The sequence below is a fragment of the Lissotriton vulgaris genome, chromosome 5, assembly GCF_964263255.1.
Source record: "Lissotriton vulgaris chromosome 5, aLisVul1.2, whole genome shotgun sequence".
Classification (NCBI taxonomy): Eukaryota; Metazoa; Chordata; class Amphibia; order Caudata; family Salamandridae; genus Lissotriton; species Lissotriton vulgaris.
Window position 1 is genome coordinate 403,569,051 of NC_141693.1, and position 14,434 is coordinate 403,583,484.

The 14,434-nt window shown below is 44.9% G+C and overlaps 1 protein-coding gene across 2 annotated transcripts in view; it reads right to left on the reverse strand.

The window, feature by feature from the left end:
* The window catches only part of CCDC6 (coiled-coil domain containing 6), a 403,678-nt gene extending 402,173 nt beyond the window's left edge, over nt 1–1,505 (reverse strand). The window contains exon 1 of one of the 2 annotated variants that reach the window (XM_086921755.1): nt 1,154–1,505. In XM_086921755.1, the coding sequence (XP_086777881.1) occupies nt 1,154–1,483 (330 nt within the window). In that variant the 5' untranslated portion in view covers nt 1,484–1,505. The remainder of the gene's footprint in view (nt 1–1,153) is intronic. The other variant, XM_086921754.1, reaches the window with a different exon arrangement.
* Nucleotides 1,506–14,434: the final 12,929 nt, after the last annotated feature.

Sequence of the window (14,434 nt, forward strand, 5' to 3'; positions counted from 1 at the left end):
TTATTGTAATGCTTTTATGAAATGAAATATTTCGAAATAAAGCTATACAACAACAATTAAGAGCTGCAAACTCGACGGGGGCAGGGGCTAGGTGAAGATGAGAATATTTATTATTAAGTATGCATCACGGATAAGAACGGAGTATGGCTGTACATGGCTCCATTAATAAATCAGACTTTCTAGTGTAAAAAGCATTACCTATAGTGCTTGGTTTTTCTCATTAAATACTCATCTCGTCAACGACTTAATGGATACATGGATCTCCTGTTCTATACTGACTAACTACTGTGTACAAGCTGCTTTAAACTATACACGTGACTAAGTAACATTAGCTCAGGCGATTCCGTTTAGGGAGGACAGACAACACATGCAAAGAGAAATAATCACAGGCACGTTGAATAAGCAGGTCATCAAGTCTTGATGCTTAGCTGTATAGAGAAAGTCCAATTCACACCTTTCTAAACTGTCACCTAGCAAATTAAATACATTTTGCAAATCCTACACACTGCAAAGAGCAGGACATGGTGGGTAGCCCTAACGCCATTGAGGCAGAGGGGGTTGGGCGCGTCAGGACGATAGCACCCCGACATGGGAATATGTGATGGAGCATCTCACAAAAAAGGCGCAGCACATCAACGGGGTGGGGGCTTGACCCTCCACGGATAAGGGGAAATCCCATAACATTTACGCAGAGGGCACCCCAGGGGACGACCGCTTAGACAAGGAGGGTGTCGCAGAGCAACGCTGTTTGCAGGGCTCCATGTGGAAACAGCGGGCAAGGGAAGAGGTAATACTGCCCTGCCTATCATGCACCACACAGCAGCGAGTCCAAGTGCCAGTGGAGTCAGAGGCCCTGAACGTCAGGATTGTCGGCACCACGTCCTGGTGGGCATGGTGCCTTTGAGAGAGAGTCAGGTGCTCCGGGTTGGCACCGATCCCCGGGTGGAGCCCGGCAGCCCCACCCCTCCGCTATTACGACACATTTAATGGGAGGTGAGCGTCTTGGTACCACCCTGCCCCCGTACAGCGCCCCATGTGACCCACACTGGTGGCACCATACTGTGCCCCCACCCCCAAGTGTCTACACCGCCCCCGCAAGGACTGACTCATAACGGTGACGCCGACCCCGCGCCCCCTGGCCCCCAGTACTCACGATGGTGACGCTGGCCTTCCGCAGGTCGCGGTTCTCTTCCTGCAGGGCTTTGCACTTGAGCTTGTAGGTTTCTAGCTCGATCTTGAGGACCTTGTTCTCCTGCTGCAGAGACGCCAGTCGGTTGCTGAGCTCCTCCAGGCGGAAGGGCGAGATGACGATGCCGGACTTGCTAGAGGAGGAGGAGGATGAGCTCTGCATGGCGGTGGAGCCTGCACCGTCTGTGTCGCTCTCGCTGGCGCTGTCCGCCATGGTTGACCCGGGCCCCGGGGCGGCGAGGAGCAGAGACGGCGGCAGAGCGTGCGCGCGAGTGGTTACACTGCGCATGTGCATCTATCCTCTGTCGTTGGGACAGAGCGTCTCCCAAACCGCGTTCTGCAGTGGTTGAGCACAGCGCCATCTGCCGGACACAGGTTAAACTTCAGCTCTTGAGTACAGCGCCGTAGGAGGAGCACAGAGTACACAAAACAACCACTGACAATGGCAATAGGTCTGGGATGAGGTATTGTTGTGTATATTGTATTGCAATTGCATTTTTATAGCGCTTCCTACCTCAGCATAATTAAAAGCAAATAGCTCGGGGATAGATATGTATTTGTTTGTAAGTAATGTACTGTAGAATAACATTAGTGTAGATTAAAAAGTCAGGTGACTGTTGCACTTTCAAGGCAGTCCTAAAAATCTATGTAAGTCAATGCCTGCCTTCCTGCCATCTGCGCTGTTGCCAGAGAAATACATACATGATCTCTTCATGTAACACACATTTAAATTCATTCCAATGTCTTGTGTGTGCCCGTGAAAGTTCAAGCTTATGCAGCTGGATAAATAAAATTACCACAGCTGCGTTGAGGGCAAACAATTTTTTTGTGGAAGCATAGAACTTTGGTCCAATCAAAACATGTACTACTGGGTCCCACCATGTGGGAAGGGCCTACCCCCTTCTTAAGTGATGCTCAGATAATTGTCTGACACAGCTGGGTTGTTAAGCCAGACCATAAAAGAAGGGGCCTATGGCCTACCTTCAGGAAGCTAGTAAATGAGGTCATCTTAATATAGCCTCATACACAGGAACCCACAAAAGAGCCACTGGGATCATGCCCAGGTGACAAGCGCAAAAGCCATGTAGCTTCCAAAGCAAAGACAAAACAGCTGTGTAATTATGTCCCATAATATAACACAATTAAAGCCCTGTGTGGTTTTTTTTTCAAATTCCTGTGGTATTGAATTAGATTGATTGATGTTACTGTACGTAAGTGAATGAGGGCTTAGAGTCATTTATCAAGAGGAACCCAGAGTGTTTTTTGGTTTACAGAAACCTGTCCCCTTAGTTTGAGGGGTATTTCTCAATATTTTATATGAGCAGGTTTAGCTCTACTCGGTCATGGCCCAGACCCTAGCCAGATAGACCTCTCAACTGACCTCTAATTTACAGGTGTCATCTACATTCATGTATCGACTGGGCCAGAAAATAGGTCTGGGCACTAACATAAAAGTGACTCCATTAGGAAGTAAATTAAATAGTTAAAAAAGAGGCACAGTGTTGCCAATTGGGCCAGTTTTGAACTTGTGAAGACATGCTGTATAAGTCTTTTGCTAGGTTTAGAAGACTGCATGAATTTGAGCTTGGCCATGTTAGTTTTAAAAGCGCTGGAGGATAGGAAGGCATATTACCTGTCTGGCAGTATATGTTCATTTTGCTGCATTGTGCTCTATGGGGGTGGCTAATCCTTTGAGTCCCCGCTCTGTGAGTTGCTGGTAGGAGTCCACCTGGCAACCATCTGGTGGAGAAGTGTGGCTCAATGATTAGAGCGGCAGACCCTGATGCAGAGGTCTAGCCCTGGACCGGGGTTCAATGCCTCGCCTCGGCGGGTCTTGGGCTCAAAATTCCACGGACCTGATAATTCTCACCTCGGTGCCAATTCCAATCATGGAGTGCAACTCTGGGCTATAGCTTGCTTAATCTCCACAACGGCCCCCACAACGCTAAGGATGCCTGGCCTCCACCTTGGGGGTGCCCAGGAGTGGACGCCTCACAGGGAAAGCCAGGATGAGTTCCACAGCGGTATTCGTACAAGCGCCTTGAGACCCTTGCGGGTGAGTAGTGCGCTATACAAATATCAATTTACATTTACATTTACCTGGTTCATTGCATCATTGAGGTGGAGCTGCGTCCCCGTGCCCTGATGAAATTGTTGAAAACTTTTAGGGCAATGAAACATGTCGGCCGTTCAAGTTAAAAAGGTCTAAAACAAGCTGTTTCTTTTAACTGAGTGTGGACACTATTAAATGAAAGAAGGTGTGAGATAGTTGTTCACAACTCGATTTTAATTAGGAGATCAGTTCACTTTTTTTCACATTACAGGGGTAGACAGTAGATATATCACACTATCATTTACAATTTATTTTTCACCTCTTCACATTAGTCTAGGAGTTAAGTCGCACTGAGTCAGCAAACTGATGAGTACCAACCAGTAGCTCCATGGTGCTTACATGAGGCACTTTCTGACTCATATCACAATTTTACTTTGATATTATTGGTTGATGGGTGTGTGACTGGTTATGGGTGGTTGATGACTTTTTAACCGTGAGGAACATTTATAGGTGGATGTTGCAAAATCATCCTGTGCCCTGGGCACCCCCCAGCATGTTAGGTCGAGCTATTTACATCTCTGAACTATTGCAGGGAAACAACCACTCTTGAACAAGCAGTTTTCTCCCAATGCATGTTGTGTACTGAAGCGTGATGCTTTGCCAGGCGCGTGCTTGGCCTCACTCACACCCCATATGCTTTCACTCCCACTCACTTGCTCCCCTGCTCCCCCGCCCCCCCACCCGACTTGAAAGGAAGCCTCGCACACCAACATGTGTCGCTCACACCACCAGACATCAAAGGCTGCTGCTCCCCCGCCCACACCCCCCGCCCCCACAGCAATGTGGAAAACAACTTGCTGCTGAATACCACACAAAGTTCGAGGGCATGTTTCATCACATGGCAATCATGCAGGCTCAGCAGCACACAACTAACATCCCACTCTTGGACTTCGAATCATGCCTCTAAATGACTGTAAAGCCTTGCATATTAGTGCACCACCTTTCAATATTCCACTGTCTCATTCATGGCATTTTATTTGATTCACTATTTGATTTACAGTGTTTTTTATAATAAATAATCAGTTCTAATGGGACTGAAACGTTTTTCTTAAATATATTTTACGCCTGGTTTCATTACAAATTAATTATGTAATTCGTCTCAGACAGCACTTGCTAGTGAAATATATTTGTATATTTAAGTTATCAGAAAATGTAATTCAGATGAGATACACATTTATTATGAAGTTTTTTTCGTTTATTGCCCTTAGCCAAGATAAACTGCGTATTTAAAAGGTTCAGGGATTCTTTTTCTTATCACCAATGTGCAAGTTGACAGCCAACAGAAAAGTGTTTCATTTCAAATGGCTCATGCAAGGTTTGGACTTCTTGAGTTGCACCTAATGGAAGTTTTGATCTCTGTAAAATGTCCAATACTCGGAGACAAGCAATGTCTAGTCTTTTTAGCCCACGTGGCATCTTTATTGACCTTTGTCCTTCCCACCAAAAGCTTTTAGTAATCAGCTTTGAAAGATCTGCAACAAATGGTTCCTTGTTTTTTTAGGCATGTCTTTGTAAAAATAAAATAATAACAATTTAGCCTCGTGCCAATTTACCCAGGCTAGGCTGTTGCTGGTCTACGTGCATTTTACTTCCCTATTCAGTAGCGTCTGCTGCGGCTCAGTGCATGCAGCTCTGCAATAAAAGTCAACATACAAGCTTTTGAAGTCAATGATGTATTGCAGCAATTTAGAGACAGGCAAAGGCAATAGGGCACAGATCTCACAGAGGGGCGGGAAGCACATTCTAAAGGACGACTGCAGGCGCCGGTGAGAATGTTGACCATTCCTTGCACATTGATTTCTTTTTCTAAACCCTGACTTAAGGAGCGCCCCTTAGCACCTTTTCCTGAATGTGCCTTGCTTAGGGAGCGCATACCTCCGACTCAGCAATGGGCGATCAACGCAGCCCGCGACCTGCTCTACCCTCCAACTCCTTAACGTGAATTACAGCATTCCTGTGACAGAGCTTCTCCAACAGCCACATTTATGAGAAATATTTCAGTAGCTACGAGTTCTAGGGTCGTTTATTAGCTCTGCTTACAATCTCTCTCTTACACACTCTCTCTTACACACTCTCTCTCTTACACACTCTCTTTCTTACTCTCTCTTACACACTCTCTCTCTCGTACACACTCTCTCTTACACACTCTCTTACACACTCTCTCTCTTACACACTCTCTCTTACACACTCTCTCTTACACTCTCTCTCTTACACTCTCTCTCTTACACACTCTCTTTCTTACTCTCTCTTACACACTCTCTCTCGTACACACTCTCTCTTACACACTCTCTTACACACTCTCTCTTACACACTCTCTTACACACTCTCTCTTACACACTCTCTCTCTTACACTCTCTCTCTTACACTCTCTCTCTTACACACTCTCTCTTACACACCCTCTCTCTTACTCCCTCTTACACACTCTCTATCTTACTCTCTCTTACACACTCTCTCTCAGTCTTACACACTCTCTCTTACACACTCTCTCTTACACTCTCTCTCTCTTACTCTCTCTTACACACTCTCTTTCACACACACTCTCTCACACACACTCCCTCACACACACACACTCTATCTCACACACACACTCTTTCTCACACACACACTCTCTCTCACACACGCAAACTCTCTCTCACACACTCTCCCTAACACTCTCTCTCTCACACTCTCTCTCACACACTCTCTCTCACACTCTCTCTCACACTCTCTCTCACACTCTCTCTCTCACACTCGCTCACACACACACACGCACAAACTCTCTCTCACACACAGACTCTCTCGCTCAAAAACACACACTCTCTCTCTCACACACACACTCTCTCTCCCACACACACACTCTCTCTCCCACATACACACACTCTCACGCACACACACTCTCTCTCTCAAACACACACACTCTCTCTCTCACACACACTCTCTCTCTCACACACACACACTCTCTCACACACACACTCACACACACACTCTCTCTCACACACACACGCTCTCTCTCTCACACACACACACTCTCTCTCTCACACACACGCTCTCTCTCACACACACACTTTCTCTCTCACACACATATTCTCTCTCACACACAATACAGCCTTCTACCGCCACCACTCTACCACTCTCTCTACCAACACTCTACCACTCTATCCGCCACCACTCTATGCGCCACCACCATATACGACACCACCCTATCCACCACCACTCTAGCGCCCACACTCTAGCACCCATACTCTAGCGCCACCACTCTACCCACCCACCACTCTACCCGCCCACCACTCTACCCTCCAACTCCACCCTCAAAATCCACCATCCAAATCCACCATTCAAGCACTACTACACCCTCCAAATCCCCCCTCCAACTACACCCTCTAACTCCACCATCCAACTACACGCTCCAACTCCACCATCCAACTACACCCTCCAACTCAACACTCCAAATCCACCATCCAACTCCACCCTCCAACTACAAATCCACCCTCCAAAAACACCATCCAACTCCACCCAACTCCACCCTCAAACTCCAACATACAAATACACCCTACAAATCCACCCTCCAACTACAACTACAGACCCCAACTCTACCCTCAAAATAAAACTCCACCCTACAACTCCACCATCCAACTCCAACCTCCAAATCCACCCTCCAACTCCACCCTCCAACTCCACCCTCCAACACAACCCTCCAAGTACACACTCCAACGCCACCCTCCAACTCCAACCTCCAAATCCACCCTCCAACCCCACCCTCCAACTCCACCGTCCAACACAACCCTCCAAATACACCCTCCAATTCCACCCTCCAAATCCACCCTCCAACTCCACCATCAAACTCCACCCTCCAACTCCACCCTCCAACTCCACCCTCCAACTCCACCCTCAAACTCCACCATCAAACTACACCATCAAACTACACCAACAAACTGCACCATCCAAATCAAAATCCTACATCCAAATACAAATACACCCTCCAAATCCACCCTCCAACTCCACCCTCCAGTTCCACCTTCCAACTCCACCCTCCAACTCCACTCTCCAAATCAAAAGCCAACTCCACCCTCCAACTCAAAATCCAACTCCACCCTCCAACTCCAAACCATTGTTGTTTCTAATATCAATACATGTAAGTCACATAAATACAACCCATGTTGCATTACAAATGCTATAGGTGTCACATTTGCAAAAGTTCTAACTATTAGCGTTGTAAATGACAAAGCAATTATTTTCACTATTTTTCACAACAAAACATTTAAATAAAATTGGTCATTTACAATGGCAATAGTTCAAACTTTCCGAATGAGAAACATATTGCACTGCATTTTAACTCCCTGTTAACTTCTGCTGATCTGATGCTCACTTTCACCACACCTCCTTCTCTAACTCCCTATTGTATTCTCTTCTCCTGTGCTGATCTGCTGCTCTCTTCCACCCCACCTCCTTCTTTAACTCCCTGTTCTCTTCTGCTGTGCTGATCTGTTCCTCTCTTCCAACAAACTCCTTCTCTAACTCCCTGTTCTCTTCTCTTCTCCCGTGCACAACTGCTGATCTCTTCCACCCTGCCTCCTTCTCTAACTCCATGTTCTCTTCTCTTCTCATGTGCTAATCTGCTATTCTCTTCAAACCCGCCTCATTCTTCTACTCTGTTTTTTTCTCCTGTGCTGATCTGCTGTTCTCTTTCACCCACCTCCTTCGCTAACACCCTTTTCTCTTCTCTCGTGCTGATCTGCTGTTCTCTTTCACCCGCCTCCTTCTCTAACTCCCTTTTCTCTTCTCTCGTGCTGATCTGCTGTTCTCTTCCAACCCACCTCCTTCTTTAAATCCCTGTTCTCTTCTCCCGTGCTGATCTGCTGTTCTCTTCCACTCCCCATCCTTCTTTAACTCCATGTTCTCTTCACCTGTGCTGATCTGCTGCTCTCAAACACCACACCTCCTTCTTTAACTCTGTTCTTTTCTCCTGTGCTAATCTGCTGTTCTCTTCCAACCACCTCCTTCTTTAATCCCTGTTCTCTTCTCTTCTCCTGTGCTGATCTGCTGCTCTCTTCCACCCAACCCCTTCTTTAACTCCCTGTTCTCCTTCTCTTCTCCTGAGCTGATCTGCTATTCTCTTACACCCGCCTCCTTCTTTAACTCCATGTTCTGTTCTCACGTGCTGATCTGCTGCTCTCTTCCAACCGTCTCATTCTCTAACTCCTTGTTGCCTTCTCCTGTGATAATCTTTTTGCTCTCTTCCATCCGCCTCCTTCTCTAACTGCCTTTTCTCTTCTCCAGTTCTGATCTGCTGTTCTCTTTCACCCCGCCTCTTTCTCTAACTCCCTGTTCTCTTCTCCTCTACTGATCTGCTGTTTTTCTATACCACCTCCTTCTGTCACTCCCTGCTCTCTTCTCCTGTGCTGATCTGCTATTCTAAGATGGGGCCCAAATGGCGAACTCACTGATGCAATCCCTATTAAGAGAGGAGTGCGCCAAGGGTGCGTTCAGGCACCTACACTTTTCTCCCTTTTTGTTAATGATATTGCAGACTATATGGAGAACTGTGATAATGACTCACCTCGCCTGGAGGGGAACGAGTACCGTCCCTCCTCTTCGCGGATGACACAATTCTCATTTCACAAACTCCACGGGGCTTACAGATTTTATTAGATAGGTTCCAGCAGTATTGTATTACAAAGGGGTTAGAAATTAATATAAAAAAGACTAAGTATATGGCCCTCAATCCTCATAAAAGTTTTAAGAAAAATCTAACGCTGAATGGAGAAAAGCTTGATTATGAACAAAGTTTTACTTATTTGGGGGTATTATTAGACTCATCTTTAAACTGGAAACCCCAACTAGAAAAATCAAAAATTGTGTTCAAGCAAAATTGTCTTCCGATAATGAAAAGACATAATAAATGTGCAAATAGGGCAGTTACCCCAGCCCTAGAGCTCTTTAGATATAAGGTATAGTCATCAGTTTTGTACGGGGCAGAACTCTTGGAGAATAAGTTTATAAGGGGATTATTAAAAGTTCCTAATAACACACCACTATTACCCCTAATCCTCGATATGAATATACGACACACTGATCTACATGCAATATTAAGACCGCTATTGTTATGGGTCAGGTTGTGGATAACCCCTGAGTTAATAGAATATAAAAATAGATTGGTTGAAGTTTTGAAACTAGACACTGGCAGTAAGATTCCTTGGTTCAAACATGTTAAATTCTGGCTAACAAGACTGGGTTTATCCCATTTTTGGAGCCAGCCAGAATCTTTGACGGTATCCTCAAAGAAAATAGTCAAACTTTCGTTTTGGGCCCTTGCGAGCCATGATGCAGTATATGTTGGAGCACATGGCCCCTTAACTGAGAAATTTTTATTGGCAAAAAATGTGGCACAGTTTGAAATGTTTCTTGACGAGATTCAGCCACCATTGGCGAAAACCCTGTACTTAAAATATAGGTATGGCATACTAAGAACCCAGGAAACCGAGGCAAAATGGGACAAAACCAGTAATGATAAATGCACTTTATGTACAAATAACGTAAGAGAAGACATTCTTCATATTCTATTTTTCTGTTCAAGCTATGCGGAAGTAAGAAGGAAATGGATAGTGCCATTGTGCCGTAATATTGGATCAACTTCGCATAAGGAAGTTGGTAGAATATTAATTACGGACACTAGTCAAGTTATTGTGTTTGGCATCAGCAGATTTCTCTTGGCTGTAAAATTTATTAGACAAAAATTGTCCCTGCCATTTTAAGTGTATATATAGCGAGAATTGCTAGCTGGCAGTAATAATTCAATTTAATACATTTTTTAATCCTGTAAATATTTTAACAATTTTTTTTAACAATATTTATTGATGTGTGTTTCAAGTCCCGACCCATGATTTAGGGTTATGGTATCTATTTGGTCATGCACCAGCACTTTTTCTGATTGTATTTCCTTGTATATTGTCGATAATAATGTGGCCATGAATTTTATGTATTTTGTATATCTTTTATGATGCAATTGCAACGAAATAAAGATTATTGAATTGGATCTGCTATTCTATTCCACCCGCCTCCTTCTTTACCTCACTGTTCTCTTCTGCTGTGCTAATCTGCTGCTCTCTTCCACGTCACCTCCTTCTCTACCTCCCTGTTCTCTTCACTTCTCCTGTGCTGATCTGCTGCTCTCTTCCACCCCACCTCCTTCTTTAACTCCCTGTTCTCTTTTGCTGTGCTGATCTGACGCTCTCTTCCATCCACCTCCTTCTCTAATTCCCTGTTCTCTTCTATTTTCCCGTACAAATCTACTGCTCTATTACACCACCTCCTTCTCTAACTCCCTGTTCTCTTCTCTTCTCATGTGCCAATCTGCTGTTCTCTTCCACCCGCCTCCTTCTTTGATTCCCTGTTCTCTTCTCCCGTGCTGATTTGCTGCTCTCTTCCACCCCACCCCCTTCTTTAACTCCCTGTTCTCTTCTCCTGTGCTGATCTGATGTTCTCTTCCACCCACCTCCTTCTTTAACTCCCTGTTCTCTTCACCTGTGCTGATCTGCTGCTCTCTAAAACCCGCCTACTTCTTTAACTCCCTGTTCTCTTCTTTTGTGCTAATCTGCTGCTCTCTTCCACCCGCATCTTTCTCCAACTCCCTGTTGTCTTCTACTGTGCTGATCTGCTGTTCTCTTCCACCCGCATCCTTCTTTAACTCCATGTTCTCTTCTCCTGTGATAATCTTTAACTATCTTCCATCCGCCTACTTCTCTAACTCCCTGTTTTCTTCTCCTGTGCTGATCTGCTGTTCTCATTCACCCGCCTCCTTCTCTAACTCCTTTTTCTCTTCTCCTGTGCTGATCTGCTGTTCTCTTTCACCCGCCTCCTTCTCTAACTCCATTTTCTCTTCTCCTGTGCTAAACTGTTGTTCTCTTTCACCCCGCCCCCTTCTCTAACTCACTGTTCTCTTCTCCTGTGCTAATATGTTGTTCTCTTCCACCCGCTTCCTTGGTTAACTCCCTGTTCTCTTCTCATGTGCTGATCTGCTCCTCTCTTCCACCCACCTCCTTCTTTAACTCCCTGTTCTCTTCTCCTGTGCTGATCTGCTGCTCTCTTCCACCCACCTCCTTCTTTAACTACCTGTTCTCTTCTCCTGTGCTGGTCTGCTGTTCTCTTCCACCCACCTCCTTCTTTAACTCCATGTTCTCCTCTCCTGTGCTGATCTGCTGCTCTCTTCCACACGCTTCCTTATTTAATTCCATGCTCTCTTCACCTGAGCTGATCTGCTGCTCTCAAACACCCCACCTCCTTCTTAAACTCTGTTCTTTTCTCCTGTGCTAATCTGTTGTTCTCTTCGAACCACCTCCCTCTTTAACTTCCTGTTCTCTTCTCTTCTCCTGTGCTGATCTGCTGCTCTCTCTCACCCGCCTCCTTCTTTAACTCCCTGTTCTGTTCTCCCCTCCTGATCTGCTGCTCTCTTCCACCCGCCCCCTTCTCCAAAACCCTGTTCTGTTCTCCCCTGCTGATCTGCTGTTCCCTTCCACTGCCTACTTCTCTAGCTCCCTGTTCTCTTCTCCTGTGCTGATCTGCAGATCTCTTCAACACGCATCCTTCTTTAACTCCCTGTTCTCTTATAATATGCTGATCTGATGCTCTCTTCCACATACATCCTTCTGTAACCGCACACACACATACATACAACCACGCACACACACACATACAACAACACACATACAACCACACACACACAACCACACACATCTATCACCCTCACTCTATCTATCTATCTATCTATCTATCTATCTATCTATCTATCTATCTATCTATCTATCTATCTATCTATCTATCTATCATCCTCACTCTATCTATCTATCGCCCTCACTCTATCTATCACCCTCACTCTATCGCCCTCACTCTATCTATCGCCCTCACTTTATCTATCGCCCTCACTCTATCTATTGCCCTCACTCTATCTATCGCCCTCACTCTATCTATTGCCCTCACTCTATCGCCCTTACTCTGTCTATCGCCCTCACTCTATATATTGCCCTCACTCTATATATCTATCACCATCACTCTACAGATCTATCGCCCTCACTCTACAGATCTATCGCCCTCACTCTATCTATCTATCGCCCTCACTCTATCTATCTATCGCCCTCACTCTATCTATCTATCGCCCTCACTCTATCTTTCTATCGCACAACAACAGCATCACTCAGGGGCACCACAGCATAACTCAGGGGCACCACAACATCACTATGCGCTACCACAGCATCACTGAAAGCCACAGCATCACTTGTCACCACCACAACATCACTCAGCGCCACCACAGTATCAATCTGTGCAAACATTCAACAACAACTGTTTCAAATATGTTCTCTCAATGTTTCAAGCTTTATTACAAATGTCACAAAAAATATTGATATTTCCCTTCTGTTCTGATATTTTAGTCACAATAAAATACACTGAACATAATCTTCATAAAAGTTAATTACAAAAGTTTAAGCTATTGCCATTGTAAATGACAATAACTTTTATTTAATTATTAATTTTCTTTTTTTAAAACATTGTTATTTGAAAAATCAATACTTCTTAGTCACGTACATACAAAACAAGTTGCATTAAAAATGCTATAGGTGGGACATTGTCTAAAAATAAAAGTATTAGCATTGTAAATGACAAAGCTATTAATTTCACAATTTTCAAAAATAACACATAAATAACAAATGTGTCATGTACAAGACAAATAACTCAAACCGTCATAATGCGAGACCTATTGCATTGCAAATGCATGTTGATGACTGATACTGGTGGTAGCTGACTCTGACTGGCCCTAGGCTCTGCCTAACCAGGCTCAAGGTCAGTGCTATGCTGAAAGAGAGACATTAGAATACAGTTAAACCACCTACATACACTAGGGTACACAATGGTATGGTGCGGTACCCCTGTGATTGGCATGACTTACCCTACAAGCCCCATGTATATAGTAGGACAGGGGGATTGAAACTATCTAGAGTCCCTAGTACCCTAAGGCATGACAGTTTAGAGGCCAGCAGCTCTTTTTGCACTTGCATATGTGCACTGCTGAAGCCTGAGGTCAGTTTAAAAGCAGCCCTGGGTGCCAGGACTGCATTTAAAAAGTAAATTGTGCCCAAGCTCAACTTTGGGGTTTGGGGCACTTAAAAATGTATAACCTACAATGTTTTGTGGCATATTAGAAACCCCCAGGGTCTCCCCTAGGTGTCCCAGGGATGGGGGGTCAGAAATGTATAAGGTATGCCCTTATAGCATGAGTTTTATATGCCCTTACACATTGTGGTAAAGTGCTGCTCAAATTCGACTTTGAGGCTAGGAGCACTGTGGAGGGAAGATCTGCAATATTTCTACAGATTCATAACCGTAAAGTCTCCCCTATTTGCACATGGGGTGGGGGTCCTGTAGATATAAGCAAAGCAATTATAACATATGTTTTGTAGGTCCTCGTGCTGGAAAAATGTCCCAAGTCATTTTTCCCATTGCAAATCCCCTGTTACATAGGTTAACATGGTAGGAAGTTATTGATTAATAACTCTTGATAGGAAAGGGCTAGAAGTGCCATTCAAAGACTTCCCCGAATGGTATTAATAAATTCAACAATATGGTATTGTTGAATTTCTCCTAAAGTATACACACAAGAAGTTATATGACTTTCTTGTTTGTAATTCCAGATTCAGCCTTCCAGTGGTCTGCCCTAATTGGTCAGAGTTAAGTGGATTAGCCAGGCTGCCTTGAGGAGGTGATAAAGAGCCCCTGGGGTCAACCAGCTCTGGTGGCAGGGCAGCGTGCTGTTCCATAGGAATGCCAGGCCAGGGGGAGGAGTCATAAACTATGTCCTTCAAAGAGGAGAGCAGAGAACAGTGTCATTTACAACTCTGAACTATCCACCTTAGGCAGATTGTAGGATTAAGGAAGGTATGAGCAGATGCAGGGGGGGAGAGTCTAAGTTAATTAGCTATCCTAGGGGTGGGTTTAGCCAGCTCTTACCTCCTTGCTGGAAAATCAGCCATTATGTATTTGGAAGATTTGGTGCACTCCGGGACAAAATAATGCCACATTCTACAGGATGTGGTCATATCTTTGAGGAGTTACCCTGATCCCATTGGTCAGGAGTGACCTCCTGCCTGACCCAGAGAACTTAGAATA